At 54.5% G+C, this 15,977-nt stretch overlaps 5 protein-coding genes across 5 annotated transcripts; 2 read left to right on the top strand and 3 right to left on the bottom strand.

Annotated features, from left to right (window-relative positions):
- Positions 1 to 272: 272 nt before the first annotated feature.
- LAESUDRAFT_765059 (uncharacterized protein) lies at positions 273 to 3,033 on the bottom strand (the record flags this gene model as incomplete). The annotated part of the gene is made up of 5 exons (XM_040913560.1): positions 273 to 365; positions 418 to 2,058; positions 2,122 to 2,550; positions 2,624 to 2,734; positions 2,803 to 3,033. The coding sequence occupies 5 exons, from the start codon at positions 3,031 to 3,033 to the stop codon at positions 273 to 275; spliced, it is 2,505 nt and encodes an 834-aa protein (XP_040757693.1).
- A 121-nt stretch (positions 3,034 to 3,154) lies between these two features.
- On the bottom strand, positions 3,155 to 5,512 carry LAESUDRAFT_732745 (uncharacterized protein). The gene is made up of 3 exons (XM_040910295.1): positions 5,039 to 5,512; positions 3,822 to 4,978; positions 3,155 to 3,770 (listed from the first exon to the last, which is right to left on the bottom strand). The coding sequence occupies exons 1-3, from the start codon at positions 5,070 to 5,072 to the stop codon at positions 3,450 to 3,452; spliced, it is 1,512 nt and encodes a 503-aa protein (XP_040757692.1). The 5' UTR covers positions 5,073 to 5,512; the 3' UTR covers positions 3,155 to 3,449.
- LAESUDRAFT_765057 (uncharacterized protein) lies at positions 5,244 to 5,905 on the top strand (the record flags this gene model as incomplete). The annotated part of the gene is made up of 2 exons (XM_040913559.1): positions 5,244 to 5,780; positions 5,843 to 5,905. The coding sequence occupies 2 exons, from the start codon at positions 5,244 to 5,246 to the stop codon at positions 5,903 to 5,905; spliced, it is 600 nt and encodes a 199-aa protein (XP_040757691.1).
- Positions 5,906 to 7,746: 1,841 nt separating this feature from the next.
- LAESUDRAFT_732743 (amp dependent CoA ligase) lies at positions 7,747 to 11,657 on the bottom strand. The gene is made up of 18 exons (XM_040910294.1): positions 11,241 to 11,657; positions 10,983 to 11,037; positions 10,907 to 10,921; positions 10,825 to 10,851; positions 10,748 to 10,766; positions 10,655 to 10,684; positions 9,750 to 10,056; positions 9,572 to 9,692; positions 9,497 to 9,511; positions 9,396 to 9,442; positions 9,260 to 9,339; positions 9,175 to 9,208; positions 8,982 to 9,114; positions 8,721 to 8,922; positions 8,571 to 8,664; positions 8,494 to 8,521; positions 8,249 to 8,436; positions 7,747 to 8,160 (listed from the first exon to the last, which is right to left on the bottom strand). The coding sequence occupies exons 1-18, from the start codon at positions 11,427 to 11,429 to the stop codon at positions 7,993 to 7,995; spliced, it is 1,752 nt and encodes a 583-aa protein (XP_040757690.1). The 5' UTR covers positions 11,430 to 11,657; the 3' UTR covers positions 7,747 to 7,992.
- Positions 11,658 to 12,447: 790 nt separating this feature from the next.
- Positions 12,448 to 15,110, top strand: LAESUDRAFT_57487 (uncharacterized protein). Its single transcript, XM_040903014.1, has 5 exons — positions 12,448 to 12,522; positions 12,580 to 12,697; positions 13,306 to 14,402; positions 14,467 to 14,842; positions 14,903 to 15,110. Exons 2-5 carry the CDS (start codon positions 12,646 to 12,648, stop codon positions 14,974 to 14,976), a joined length of 1,599 nt encoding a protein of 532 aa, XP_040757689.1. The 5' UTR covers positions 12,448 to 12,522; positions 12,580 to 12,645; the 3' UTR covers positions 14,977 to 15,110.
- The last annotated feature ends 867 nt before the right edge of the window (positions 15,111 to 15,977 follow it).

The raw sequence follows: 15,977 nt of genomic DNA, 5'->3' as shown, positions 1-15,977 counted from the left end.
AAGTAGGAGACCATATTCATATTAGAGAAGATCATCAGGGTCATTAATACTTCGCAGTAGGTCCAGACACAATCGAGAGCGATACAATGACAAGAATAAACGTAACGAACGGTATCTTGACAGACAGAAAACGAACTGAGGAAAGGCGGAAACCCAGAGAGGGACTGCGAAAGGAGTACCAGCGAATCGATGAGCGAGTGTATCGAAGACGAATTTGCTGAACTCGACCGTGCATCGGATGAGGATTGTTTTGACTGGATCGGTACCATCATTCATGTTTCCGGTTTTACGCGCCATATCACTGCCGCAGCTGCCACACTGAGAACAAGTACACCGACAACTGTCGACAATGTATTGAACTGCGGCTGGTGGAACGTAAGCAAGAACTTCCTCAAGCAATAGGAAGGCGACACTCACCAACTCCTTATGAGGTGGTTTCCCACGAGGTTCTGTGGCCGTGGCAGGTGCATCGCCAGGTTTAATTATTGGCTGGTTGAGTACCGACGACTCCGGTGTGATGGGGAAGGGCATACCCTGGGCATTGCTTCCAGAGCTGCTTCCATCCTTGCTCGATTGCTCATTTGCATCGAGAGCAGAGGGCGTCTCCGAATCACTCGAATCATCCATAGGCCACGGCGAGCGCCTGCGCGTCTGCGAGTTCGGATACGATCGCAGGCCCTCCTCGCCTCCCGACGCAAACGAAGTCGACGGCCCGGGGTGTGCCTCCAAACTGGCACCAGGAGACCCTGATCGTGAGCGTGAACGTGAACGGCCCCTCGACGAACTGGCACGTTTTCGTCTCTGCCTGGGACGACTCGACTCGGCCGAGAGGCTTCGTGGACTAGGCGGGGTGACCAAACCGCCACTATGGTTCAGCTTGGCGCTGCCGTTTGGCTGCGAGTGCTGCATCGCCGTTAGTGTAGCGATGCCTGCCTCTACCTTCGAGACGGCACTTCCGAACCCGTCCTCCACAGAACGCACGCGCGTCTCCCACTCCTCGCGGGCGAGGCGGAGGCGCTCGCGCTCTTCCGTCCACTCCTCCTGTGCACTGCTCCACTGATCTTCCATGCTCTTTTTCCACTCGCTGACCATGTTGGTCAAGAAATCTCGCTCCTGAGCACGTTCTTCCTCGGCGATCTGCGGCGATTGCGTAGGAAGCTCTACATTCTTCACGACTTCCGCTAGCTGCTGTGTCGCCTCGTTTTGCAACTGCACTTGAGCTTGCGTCTCCTGGACCATAGTTTCCAAGGCAGTCACCTTCGACTCCAACGTTGAGATGGTCGATTGCGCAACGCTGTGCTGAGCTTCGAGCGTTCGTGAGAATGCAAGAGCGGACTCGAGTCGATGAGACAATGTCGCCAATCGCTCAGAGAAGTCTTCTGGTACTGCCGGAGGAGGGCCAGGCGCAGGTGCAGATGGAAGTGAAGGTGAAGGCGATCGTGACCGCACTTCAATTTCGCGATGATGTGTCTGTTCTTGCTCATCATCATCCTCGGGCATGCCCATGGTAGGCTCAGGTGTCCTCGGGCGATCGAACTCTTCTCTTCGCCTGCGCCGCGCATCATCCTCGTCCTCCACTGCGAGTTGCTCCTCATCCTCCTCTTCCACACGGTCTAAATGGTGCGAAGTTACCGTAGAAACGCTCCGCGCATCGTCTTCGTCGGACATATACTGCTCGTCCTGCTCCTCGTCATGGTGAGAGTGCTCATGACGTGGCTGAGCGGGGCTCCCAGACTGCCGTCGCAACAACTCCATCTCACGTTTGCGCTCTTCCATCAGCTCCCGCATAGAGCTCACCTCGCGCTTGATCGCATCGTGCTCGGCGAGCCTGCCTTCGAGTGCGCGGATCTTCTCGACGTAACTGGCCAGCGAGATCTGCGTCTCACGAAGCTGTGATTGTAGCTCGTGCAACGTAGACGCTGAATCTGGAACGGACGACGCTTGCTGTTGCTGTTGCTGTTGCTGCTGCTGTTGTTGTAAAGCTGCCTCTTGTTGTTGCTGTGTTTGTGGTGGCATAATCTGTGGAAGAGTCGACGGATATGGAGGGAGGTTTGCGGGCTATGCACGAGGCAGGGGAGGTCTTACTTCAGAGTGAACATCACCCATAAATGTAGCACATACGGGGTTCCCACCGAGGGTCTCATGAATCTCATTCATAGCCCCCGACAACTGGTGCAGCTCCGCGCCCGTATCGCGACTCTTCTGCAGCTCGCCCTGCAATCTACTAAGGATATGATCAAACGTAAGCCCGCTCTTCCCAGGGGGGCGCATATTCGAGATCGAGCCCATATTGAGCATGCCGGGCTGCATGGACATCCTCCGCTGCTGAGCCGCATTCCCGTTCGCGCCTTGCTGCTGCGCGTTGCTGAAGAACGCGCCGCCGCCGGGCGCCTGGCCAGTGACGGTGCCGTATGCGGGCGGGTTCTGTGCGGCCTCGGCGCGTGCGGCAGCCTGCGCGTCCTGCTCGGTGAAGACGCACATGACGCGCGCGGCGACCTTGTGATGGATGATCGTCTTGTTGTCTTCTCCAACAATGTCGATGCCGAATTCCTGTGCGCGAGTGCGAGGCGCGGTGAGCGGGCGCCCGGCGTCGCAGTCAAGCGGCGGAACGAGAGAGACGTACTACGATGTCGTCCGACTTGAGCTCGAACGGGTCGGACTCGAGGCCCTCTGGGCTGAGTCGCTCGCCATTGATGAAGGTACCGTTGGAGCTCTTGACGTCCTTGATGAATATCTGCATGGCGTCGCCCACACCATGAGCATCGCAGCCACCGCGCGACGAGCTTAGCCCGATCCACGCACCTTTCCGCCTTCCTCCCAGACTTCCGCATGCTGCCTGCTGAGGACCTTGGAGTCAAAGTAACCGTTGCGCTCTGCGGGTACGGTCTTGGCATTGGTCTGGCGGCCGATCTTGACGCGCTGGTTGTTGATGAGGGAGATGTGCTTGGGGGCAAAAGACTCGTTGAGAGGGTAGAGGTAAAGAGCGGGGAGGGGCACGGGGGCCGAATGCGGCGTGGAGAACGGCGTGGGCATCGTGGACGCCGTCGACGACGATGAGGACGCACGATGAGCGTTTGTTTGGTCCTGATTTGGAGCGGCACCTCTGACTCTCGCGACACGTGCTACCAACCGCCCGCGACGAGCCACTCAACGCATGCGCATGATCGTTTTGTGGGAACTGTTGTACATCGTCGGAAAGCAGGCAGCGAACATAAAAATGCACTTTTTAGCGCAGGCAAAAGCAATCGTACAGCAGAGATTGGTCCGCTCCACGCAGAAAAAAAAGCAAGGATATATGACGGATAAGATACAAGAGCAAGCACCGTCAGTTCAGCGATCCAAAAATTCCAAGATCAACGACAAAACCAGACACAAACCAAGACCTTGTTCTTTCTATATTGTTGGGCAAATCCCACGCGAAACGCATGCTCCCTATCCGCAAATGAGCCTCACGAGCTGACGCGTTCTAACAAGCGCATCTCATGCCGCACCGCCTCGCCGTGCCCGCTATTCAGAATCTCCAACAGCGGCTCGCCGCCCTCCATGCGCATCTTCACGCGGAACCACGTCAACGAGCGTCCCGTACCGCTCGAGAAATAGCTCTTCACAGGGAGGCCAATGCCGACATACTTCAGTGTTGGGATGTGCATCGCCGCCGCATATGCAACCTTGTCGATCGTCTCGCGCACATTGTCACTGCGCTTGCGGGGACTCCCCTGCAACGAGATGCCCACGAGCGGGAGCTTCGCAAGGCGCGGGATGTGACGGTTCTAACGACGCCTGTCAGAACCACCCCCGTAAGAACACGCCGACCGGCTCACCATCCAGAACTCGATATCGTGCACCTCATCGTGGACCCTGAGTTCACGCGGGTTGAACTCAATCTCGAGGAAACGCACTTGCGGCATGACGTTGACAAGTTTGTCAAGATAATCGCCGCCAAGCGCCGCCTCGAGGACGCACGATAACACGACGGGCTTCGTCTGCCTGACGAGCTCAACCGTGCGCGCAATGACCTGGTTGGAAGAGAACCGCTTGAGCGTCGTGCCGAGGGTGTACTTGAGCTCGAGCCTGCGAACGGTGCACGAGAAGAACGGGTGCGGGATGCTCGTCTCGACCAAATCAAGTCCCGGCCAAGACGCAGAGGGCGTCTCCTCCTCGACGGAACACTCCGGGGCGAACGTGATAGAGCGCACGTTGGGGAACTCGCGGGAGATGGTGGAGAGGAGTGGGACGCGCCCGCCAAGACCGAGCACGCGGACGCCGTGTGACACGTAGCTCTCGCTGAAGCTCTCGAGAAGGCACGCGCACTGCCAGAGGTTGAGCGTCTGGAGAGAGGACGCGTACTCGTCAAACGCGGCGGTGTCGCCTGCGACGCGGGAGCCGTCCTTCCACATGCCGAATTCGAGGCGTTTGGGATGGCACGTCGTGTGCTTGAGCATCTCGAGGGTGCACTTGCCGATATAATGGAAGGAGACGTCAGTAAGGCGCGGCAGGTGGGAGAGGGCCTCGCCGACGGCGGGCTGGCTGGCGAGGAGGGGCTCGAGTTCGACGATGTTGAGCTTGCGGAGGTGGACCGCCTGGCGGAGGGTATCGGCGAGGATAGCAGCGCAGGAAAAGTCGGAAACCCAGGTCTCGCGGCCGTCCTGTTCGGAGGAGCTAACAAAAGCGCCTTCCTTGATCTCGAGGGCCCTGAGATGGCGGAGACGGTCCTTGATGTTGGCCAGCATATACTTACAGAAGAGAGTGATCTGCTCGGGGCCGCTCATGCTGTCGGTGCATCCGAGGGTGACCTCTGAGAGAAAGCGGGGCATGGCGACGTCGTAGGCGTTGTGGCAGGTGAGGGCGAGCTGCATGGCCTCTGGCGGAGACACAAAGGAGAGTATCATGGAAAGAACGTCAGAGTTGAGGTCGAGGATGTTCATAGCTTGCGTTGAGAAGCAGCTCGAGGAGTGGAGGAGAAACGCATCGCGGGCAGCTTGCGGTAGGAGGAGCCGATGATGAGAGACAGGATCCGGGAGAGCGCGCAGGCACGTACCGATGTGAGGGACACCGTAGAGGGTCTGCAGCATGGGGCTTGGCTATGTTCGTGGGTGTGAGGTCGGTGGATGGACGAAAGAGAGGGGAGGGGAGGAGGGAGTTGAGTGGGAAGGTCAAATATGGACGGGATGTTGACAGAGTTCGCACTCGACGATGCAGATATTGGGAGAGGCGATAACCCGCGTCCCTGACAGAAGCGACACATGCCACACCATGGGCTAAGCCTTATATGTGACACAGCGCCGACGGGAGGAAAGACGGGGAGGAACTGCTCTCAAACAACGAGCACGCGCATATATCCTCGTCCCCCGCGTTGCCCGTCGATCTCCGCCACCTTCCTCGCCACCGGCCGCGGCATCTCCCCCGCCCTCTCTCCACCATCTCCCCGCCTCCGTCCGCAACATCGACATACGCATCCTGATGCCGACCTCTATGATCGTCCGACGACAGAGCGAGGTCGCCAACTTCTGCGTCCATTGACCGACGGCCTCATTTCCGGTCTTTCGTCTTCCGGAAGCACACCGACAGCCGCTTTGAATACCGGCCCGCTCATAACAAGTCCAGAGCTCGTCCTCGACGCGCCCTCCTCGGACAGCGCAGTGCTCTTTCCTCCAACGAACTCGCTCTTACGTTCTCACCGCTTCGACGTAAACATCGGGTCCCGTGTCTCGATGTGTTCCCGTTCGCTCACGCTAAGCGATTCAATACATCGCCTATTCCGACGGCATCGCAATCAAGACGTATGTCCTCGCGAATTCTTTCGGTTAATTCTCCGCTGATGGCATCTGCATCTCTCGCGAAGCGCGCCATCCGCTCGGGCTCGCAATTATCGTCAATTCCCAACTCTAACCTCGACGCTTTCTAACTCATGTACGACGATCCTCTTCGCGTTTGGTAACACATTACACAAGAGCGGCCCATACACGCGCGATTCTCCCTCGGACAACCTTCTCTCCCAGCTCTTCCGCCTTCTTTCGCTCCGTTGCCACCGTCGAATGCCTCGGTCCTGTTACGAGAATATCTTTCTCACTGTGCTTCTGTGCTGTGGAGACCGACCTACATCCCACCAGATCGACTCCGAGGGTACGGAATGCCGCGCCTCTGACGTCTGCATGTCTGATGGAATCTTGAATTCTCCACTTCAGGACGCACTGTATCTGACAACTATACATCTATCTCATGAAGAAATCTCCGCCTGGCCGAGCGAAGCAACGGAACGTTGCACCAACTTCCGGGTCTACCTACGTTGTCGCCCTGAGCTGAAGTGGGCCGTACAGACACAGTTCTCGAAGGTGCCAAACTCCTAGGCGAGTTCATCAGCTTCGAGAATGCATTCTGTGAAACAATATCCAACGAATCCTTCCTTTCAGAATTTTCTGATCATGCAGTCTGCTGTACCTCCATGACCAATCTGAATCGTTGCGATCATAGATTATAATTAGGTCTTCGTGTTTGCTCTGGCCCCAGGCTGATTGGGTCTCGAACACGAATCCACGATCCATCCTGCAGATGCCATCAATGTCATATTCTTACACGGTTATTCGACTCGTTCCCTGGTTCAATCGTCTGGAAATATGTGGAAGAAGCCTTTAAATGCTCAATGGGTTGCATGCAAGCCGTTCGAAGGGCGTCCTCGGGCCGGCGCTTATACGTTTCACGTGATCGAGCGCTCGATGCATCAACTTCGGTGCTGGTTTTGTGGCCGACATTCCTATGCGTGTGTTACACTGGAGCTCGATCGCTGTTGCTTCTCTTGAACCAGTAAATCTCCAGGCATGTACCCTCCATTGAGGATCAGTGGTGCAGTGACCATGATCTGCTCAGCAGGAGGTGCTATCTTTTTGTGCTGCTTTGCAGCTATCTCATATGGGCCATTCATCTGCTGCTTTACCATAGATTACTACATTTGTGACTCTCCAAATCTTCTATAATAGTTCAAGCCTTCATGATGCTAATCATGCTGAATTTACAAACCTGCTGAGGACATGTACATGAAAAGGCATTTTAAATTCAACCATGTGATGTTCTCCAGCACTGTCAAATTCTCATCTAATCCTCTTTAATATATGCCTCATAATTCATCTGAGTGTGAACATATATTTGAAGGCTAAGATTTCCTGTATAACAAATAATGGGTGCACCTTGAATGGGGCCTCCTTGATCTGCATTTTACCATAGGCAATGAGTTATGTTTTTTTTATCAGAATGAATGAGTGGTGTGGTCACGCTTATGAGATATATTTGTAACATTGTCATTATCAAATAGAACCTTTTATGTTTTCTATGAGTCAGAAATTGTGATCTGAAAGATGAGCTATAAACTATAAATGTGAAATTCCAAACACACATGCTATTGAAACAATTTCAGGTGCAAACATTGACATTGATCTTTGAGCACTTATAATGAGTTTGCTCCCACATTGTGAATATAATGTAAACTGGTGACAGTGTTATCATACTACTTGTTTTTTCTATGTCGGCACCAATACCGGCTTCAAAGAAGTATTCAACTGATGTCCCAACACTTAGGCCTAGATGGCATTTTTCTTATTCAAGAGCCAGTATTTGTGAGTGCACAGTTGGCAGAATTCACAAACAAGTGTCGACTAACGCCGGCACACTGGCATTGCTCAAGTGTGTTTTGGCGCAATTGTCACACGCAATAGATTGAACGTGAGTCTCGCTACTCGTGTAGCGCACCTGCCACAGGACACCGACATGGATTACTCTTGTCATCTTGAATGATTATAGGTAGGTGGCACTACGTGCATGAGAGCAGCCGTGCACGGGAGACTCAAACAACCGATGGACACTGTATTATAGACAACGGAAGAAATATCCATCACAGATCCAAGCACAACGACCAAACACAAACATAACCCAAGACAGACATCTACGCTCTATACAGCATCCCAACTCGCGCACGCACCAGCTTCCTGAGCCCTCAAGGCCTCACAGCTTCGCCTTCGCCTTTGCCTTCTGTCCCACCCCACGCAACTCCTTCGCCTTATCGCGCAAATACCTCCTCAACAGCTTCCCGCTCGGGTTTCTCGGTATCACATCCGTAAACTCGACGCCCGCAGAGAGCTGCTTGTAGTATACCTTCCCGTCCGCGACGTACTGTAGCACACGCACACGTAGACGTCAGCCACATCCAGCGATGAGACGAAAGCAGTGACAGCGCCGGGGGGGGGGGGTCCTGACGAACCTTAATCAGCGCGGCCTTGACGCGCTCCCCCTCTGCAGGGTCCTTCTTGATACGCTCGAGCGCGCTGACGCTGGGCACGACGAATGCGAGCGGGAGGTCGCCGTGGTAGTCGTCAGGGAGGCCGACGACGCACGCGTCCGAGACGTCCGGATGCGTGAGCAGGAAGCCTTCGAGCTCCGCAGGCGCCACTGCAAACGATCATAAGGGACATAAGTCACCCAAGAATCAAAGACATATGTACGCACCCTGGAAGCCGCGGACTTTTAGGAGCTCCTATAATGCACAGTTAACAAGTGTAAAACCCGATCGGACTATCGCGCACCTTGATCCTATCAACGACAAACAGCTCCGCCCTGTCATTGATCGTCACCTCATCGCCCGTGTACACCCACCCATCCACAAACGTCTCCTTCGTCCTACACCGCACCACGTTACAACGACATCGCACCATACACAGATAGATGCCACTCACGCCTGTTCGTTGTTCCAATACCCAAGCGCCATCGCCGGGCCCGTCAGAACGAACTGGCCCGGCTCGTCCGGAGCGCAGTCGCTCCCATCCGGGCGCACGACACGCGCGGTGATCCCAGGTATGAGCACCCCTGCACTCCCTGGCGTGCCGATCACCTGGTCGTGCCGCGGGAGGGCGACGATCGTGAACGTCTCGGTCATGCCTGGCGCGAAGCGTCAGCGACGAGCGCGGACGGAACGGGGAGAGAGGGGGAGCACTCACCGAAGCCCTGCCCGATCTGTACGTCCTGGAAGACCTCCGCGGCGAGCTGGTCGCTGAGCTCGCCTGAGAGCGGCGCTGCGCCACACATGATCACCCGTACCGAGCTGAGGTCGTACTTCTTCACATCTGGGTGCTGCACAGGAGAAGGGGCCGACGTGAGCATTGAAATCGAGAACAGCGCATGCGGACTTGCCTTGCAGAACAGCACGACTATCGGTGGGACGGTCCTATGCCAGACTGAGTCAGATGGAAGGAGAGCAGACGCGTGGCGGACGTACGGGAGCATGTTGATGCGGTGGCGCTCGATGCTACGGAGCATATCCACAAAGTTGAACTTTGGGACCACAACGAGGGGCATCTGCGCGTGACGCGTGAGCGCGAGGAAAAGGACAATCGCAGAAAGGACAGACGCACGCCGTAGAAGAAGCCGAAATGCATGATATACGCGAGGCCGTACGCGTCTGCATGCCTGCGGTCAGCGCCTAGACATGCAAGGTTCTACACAAGCTACTCACGGTAGAACGGCAGCACTACCACGCATTCCAACAATAATAAGGACCGACCCGTCAAGCTAAGACGCGATCGCTCACCTGCGAGAAAAACGTCCCCGGAACGGAACGTCCTCCGCTCCCACGGCTTCGTGTCCGCGTTCGCATACGCCGCGATCTGTAAGACATTCGCGACGAGCGCATAATGTTGGATCATAACCGCCTACGCCCCGCCTCAGCGACGTCCCCACACCACGGAGAACCCACGCCGACAACGCACCTTCGGCAGGCCCGTCGTCCCGCTCGAGAAGTTCAAGAACGCCAACTTCGTCTTGGCCTCCCCAGGCGCGAGTCTGCGCTCCTCATATGCCTTCGGCGCGCGCGCGCCCTCCTCGATGAGCTCCGGGACGGTCGCTGCCTTACCTGTTGAGCCCTCGACGAGGATGATGTTCGCCTCGGGGATGCCGACTGTGCGCGCGGCCTCGAGGGCGACGGCGTAGTGAGCGGAGTGAACGAGGATGAGGCGCGCGTTGGTGATTTTGAGCTGATGGACGAGCTCCGAGGCGGTGTATGCGGGGTTGGCGGTGCTGGATTGGTGGGAGAGAACGCGTTAGTTGGGGAAGAGACGGGGAGGCGGTCGTCTCGGTCCATCCCTTCCGCAGTGTGTGGCGCTGAATCGGTAGAATCAAAGGGCGGGGCTCTCGTACTGCAGACTGAGAAACAAAGGGAGAACTTGGAAAGCAGGTGTAGATAACCCGTCGTGAGGACCTCGAGCTCTTGCTACAACGCTCGATGCGGTGCCGCTTCTTCGAAACGAGCGCTCACATCGCGAGGTCTTTGCGCGGCATCAGTCCCATGCCGACTTCGTACCCCGCGTGTGGGCCGGGTTCGACTCTGTATGCAAGGGCGAAGCAAAATGAAGACATCGCGACAAGCCGAGTCGTCGAGGTACCAGGTGGCAGGGGGATGTGGAGGCCCTCGGCATGATGTCGAGGCAGCCGCATATGACTGGGAAGCTTACGACGGGCAGACGATAAGACAAGCAAATATGCTTAGGTATTAATAGCAAATGCATATCATGATGCTGCAGGATATCTTGCAAAAGGTGCCCTTGGATTCTCCAGCGGCAGCGCCACAACTCGTATAGGAGACGTGACCGAGGCTGAGGGAAAAAGGGGGACATACGTTACAATTGCGCCGAGTCTGTGGACGGCCCTGAGAAGGAGGAAAGTTGCGTTACACATGAACTATTGATGAGAATACCAGCGAGGAGCGCACCAGACCATCACGGGATAATCTATGCGACGCAATGTTCAGCTTAGAATGAGCACAGCAGCACCTTGCGAGAAACGCACCGACGTGATTCGGGCTAAATAAGCACACTACAGCGCGTCACTTGAACGTCAACAGGCAGAGCATACGTTGAGAGAGACTCACCGACATCATCTTCCACTGATAGCAGTAGTCGGGCATCAGCGTCATAAGCTACCTAGTCAAAGCAAAGGGCACGCACCGACATTCCATCGGCGGCGGAGAGCATTGGCGAGTGCATTTGTGCGGTACCGCAGCTGTAATTACGCATATAAGTACACGACTGACAGTGGACTGGGCGCCGGACGTTGGCAAGGATTGGCATAAAGGACGGAAAGAGCGCGCCGACGGTCACCTCATCGAGTTTGTGGCGTCCCGACTCCTGCTCAAGAGAACGACATGGACCGGCGGCAGCCAAGCCAAGTCCTCCGCGCCTTGGGCATCTCCAGATGCTACTCACCTCCTTGACAAAGACTTTCCTGCCCGTCCCGTTCTCAATCATCCACGGGTGCTCCTCTCTCCTCGCCACATCTGGCCTGCTCGGATGCTCATTCGCGCGGTCCAGCATAAACTGCACGATCGTCAAGTCGTCCGGGATTGCAGGCATCGGGCCCCCCACGCCTTGAATCTCGCGCACTGGGTTGGACATGGCGGGGTGTGCACTGGCGGATGTGGTCGACTCTCGAGCGTGGTGGATGCAGCGTGGGGCGCGGACGTGGGTTACGAAGGTCGCTCGCATTCGTCTCCTATATCTATTGGTGCGTTGCTGCAGTGGTGATGGCCGAGCATGCTCGTTTTGCTCGAAGTGTCGCGATTTGTCTGATGGAAAAGCCGCGCGGGGTAATCTCATGCCCACCCTTCGCGCGCCTTATACACGGGCAAACCGTCGCCACCATACCTGCTCCTCTGTGCTCTGGGCGATGACATAAAAACTCCAATCTTCTCGCATACATCTCCATGTTCGGCAGTGACGAACGTCGGGAATGAGACTGTCCAAGGATGTCGATGAGCGCCGACTCCGAGCCAAACACTCGCGGACTTTACCGGGCGCCATCTGCATCGCGCACCACTGATCAAGCCAATAATTACCGGCCTGACCTTCAGACCATCGGATGCTCGATGTTGTGGTGATGCGACAAAAAATGCGTGCTGTGACATGCGATGTGTCTCATCAAGTTGGTCTGTTGCGTCGCGCTCGACGGACGGTACGAGATTCCATTGGGAAAGTCTCTCGCTTGTGCTCCCAGGGCTACTAATCGACCAAAAGCTGCTTGTACAAGTGAGCAAGACGTCAATAAGTCGCCATTCCAGCCCGGATAAGTAGATTGCATTCCTTGTGTTTACTTTATCTCTCCGCTTACAGTCTTGACCTCTTTCGATAAGCAGATCCAAGCATGATAAGTAAGAGGAAACTTCCTGATGTCATTGCTGCAAGTTTTCTCGAATATCGCTAGGAAAATGGAATGACATTTCAATTGCTCAACTATGCCGTCGCCTTGCTTCGTCTCTATATGTGAGCAACACTCCCCATCGCCTCCTGACAACATCAACCTACCGAGCTACCTGTTACAGTCCTCGTTCGCTTCCGTGGGATAGTTGGCGGCCGAATCTACATTTCGTGAGGGATAGCGGCGCTCGTCATCGAATATTTGGCCGTACTGTCCCCGCTCTCGCTCCCGCCACGGTGAGTCTACGGCGCGCGTTACCGCTCGAAGCTTGAATGTCGAATACTTGCTAGTGTAGTAGGTCGTTCATGAGTTAAAGCCCTTCATTGATTGATTCAACCTGCCAATTGACAGTGTCGATGGATGAGAAAGCACTAGTAGGAGCCCGAACGCTGGATCATGAACGCGTGACGGTTCATCATGATGCGAGTATCGAAACCGATGGCCGCAGTAATGCGTGGAGATTCATCACGTAAGCTATCCGCCATATTGGCTTGTTCGACTTTGGAGTCAGGGCACTTGGTTGAAAGCACTGACTTCCGAAGAATTATCGACATTCCCCGACTGCTGGCTCTGACCCAAGCGCATCATTCAATGGCGTCCATGAGGCCACGATGGCGCGCCGCGCGTACAAGTCACTCTAGGCCACATGTCGGCCACCGTTGTGGCCCAGTGTTCGGCCCGATGGCATGCACTCGGTTGCACAGCGCGGTTTACCCTATTCAGGCCGCCAAGGTGCACCAAGATTCATAAGCGACAGAACGAGTTGTGGTTATGCAAGCAATTGCTCGCTTTTTCACTGAATGTTCGTGGTATAAGGTCTGCCTCCATTTTTTTCAAGTGCCTGACATGTGCGCAAATCATGTCGGCCGCTTGGACTCTCCGGAGGAATAAATGGATGTGTGGCCATCGGGCGAACACGTTGTCAGGAGGTGCCACTTGGCAGCCAGCACTGTGGCTAATCTGAACTCCGCGACTTGCGCACGAGCTGTGTGAATATATAATATCATAGCAGATCCATATCTTGTACTCGTTGCCCGCTCCATCATCGTGTTAATCTCTCCTCTTGCTCTATCACAGACATGATGTCTTTCTTCTCATCCAAGGATATCCATTGCCTAAACGACGACACCCTCTCCGAGATTGTGGCCTTTCTTTCTACTCAGGATTGCCTTCGGCTATCAGCGACGTCCAAGCGGCTTCACTCGGTCTCCAGGGAACGTGCACTGAAGTACATAACAATCACGAATGCAACGCAGCTCCAATCCCTATGTCAGCTACTTCTCGACAGTGAAGATCTACGAAGGCGAATCTCTGTTTTGCGGACTCTCGAGCTGAGTGCCGAGATCCCAACGCTTACTCTCTCATCCGCGGCTCTCCTGGCGGAGTTTATCAACCATACGGACAATTGCCGAGTCCTAGGCCTCATCAACGTTGAAACCCTTATCGAGTCAGACATGGATCTCGGATTCTCGCTCGTGGGCTTGACTGTTCTCGATGAAGTGAGATTCAGTGACGTCGGCCAGATGGTCCTCCTTGTTTTACAAGTTATAAGAAGTCGCCCAAGAGTTCTCTCACTTGCGAAAGTCTCGGGAGTGGGATATGATATGCTCTTTTCAACCCTTGCCACACCCAACTTCACTAACCTCCGGACGCTTATACTGGACGATCCGCCGACTTTCAAAAGTCTCTTGGATTCCCCGATTCCTAAGATTCCGTCTGTTTGTTGTCTCCGACTCTCGAACTCGTCCATCCCGCAGTACTACATCGTCCTCGCGCTGCCCAATATTCGCGAACTGTATCTCACCGACGTTAAGGATTCAGATAAAGAAAGGCAACTCCTTCCGCGTGGCATTTCTGTGGCCCATTGGCCTTCGCTTGACTACCTCAACATACGGAACAAGGTCGAGTTTCCACTCAACTGCCCGGTCCACCGGCTGAACGTACATGAGCTATTCACGGGCTATGCGGGAAGCCTTCCCGTTGATGAGCCAATACTGATAGCGGCACAGCAGGGTTCACCGGTCGTGGTGTCTCTGGGTGCATGTGCGAGCAAGCTTACTGACGTATGGCCGCGACTTCTCAACTTCACTCCAAGGCTACGTAGTCTCGAGTTTCAGCTCTATCTGGAAACATGGGATGATGACTCCTACTGCCCGGATTGGGACGCATTTTTGGTATGCAAGCCATGTTTATGCTCTTTGCCTCTCGCTGACCGTGCCTTCTTCACTGTTCATCCAGGGACGGCATCTTCCCGAGATCGCAAAATCCAAGATCGTGCATATTCACATTCGCTTGTATCCTTTCAATGAGCTTCAGGATATGAGCCATTGGTACAGGAGGAGCTTGAGGGAAGTATGGCTCCTCAGATGTCTGCTGGGTTTCGTGCGTGAGATGCCCTCGCTTCGATACTTTTCGTTCGGCGGATACGCCTCGCCTCATCCGGAAGACGACGAGGACGCCGGGGGACAGGAGTGCTATCAAGGCCAATGCCTGTGGTGGCGCATTGCCAAGGAAGATGGACGCCGGAGAGCAGTGCGTATGGATCCATTTGTCGGCGACCAGGTTCGCAAGAAGATTCATTCTTCGGATTATGATTGGAAGAACCATTTTGATGGTGCGCACTCTTTGCTGCTCAGTTGCATGGCTATTGACATGTCGCGCGCATCTCACGCAGATTCTGAATTCTTCAAGGCAGCTCAACGACCGGGAAGGACAAGTAGATTGCTACGCCAAAGCGACTCGATATGACGATCATTCATAACTTTCTGGTCCTTGATATCTCAATTAAAACTCATGGCCTCTAATTTTTAGACCATATCATTAACACCATCTTTCAGCTCCTTCCCACTTCTTTTCTCCTCGCCTGACATTTTGTATGTACTCGTCCATTGTGCTTTGCTCAGATGCGTCACGCTTTCCACAAAAAGTATGCGGTAATGAATTTTTAACGTGTAGAAATAGCCCTCATATAAGTAGAGGGTCGTTTTGCAAAGAATTCAGCGAATCATGTCGGTCTTAGGAATCTTTACTGGCTTTTAGTTGCGCATGGTTGGTTTTCTCTCTAACGCGCCTTTTTCCGAGATGTTCATAGTAAGAATTACGGCGAACGATAATACTGTAGCTGCGCATTATTCGTCGAGGCAATCGTTACATGCCGCCGCTTACAAATCAACGAGTCGCTTATCTGACAAAAAGTTGGAGAACCGAATGGCTGGACAAATAAGTTGTTGTTGAACGCTGAGCGCGAGCTTCAAAACGACTGGCCGCGAGAATGAGCGCCCGGCGCTATAGCCGCATTACGTAACTGATTATAGCGATTCGACGACTTGTTCACAGCACCGACGTATCGTCAAGAGGGACGAAGTCAATGCATTATATATCTGTGGTAACCCTCCTTCCTCCGTTGTCGGCTTGTTTACCAACGTTCTTTTTAGGTTTGAGACATTGACTCTGGCAAATTGGTGTGGCCTCAGTGGCGCCACACGTCCAAATTGCTTCCGGAAAGCCCGAGTGGTGGTAGAAGCCGAAAGAGACGATGCCATGTTTGTGCCACAGCAGAATCATTAAATGTCTCATCTCTGTTATTAGGGAGCGCTGACAAACCGTCTTTTGCTTGGCCATCCAAGCACCGGCGTGTGATGCCAAGGTTCAGCATCATCTATTATTCAGAGAATGCCTCACTGCGTTCAGATCAAAATCGTCAATCTAATTCTAATTGTCGAAAGGAGGTGCGTAACATGCGCCTTCTC

Source organism: Laetiporus sulphureus (assembly GCF_001632365.1).
Source record: "Laetiporus sulphureus 93-53 unplaced genomic scaffold LAESUscaffold_100, whole genome shotgun sequence".
Taxonomy (NCBI): Eukaryota; Fungi; Basidiomycota; class Agaricomycetes; order Polyporales; family Laetiporaceae; genus Laetiporus; species Laetiporus sulphureus.
This window is presented reverse-complemented; position numbering and strand designations above follow the sequence as displayed.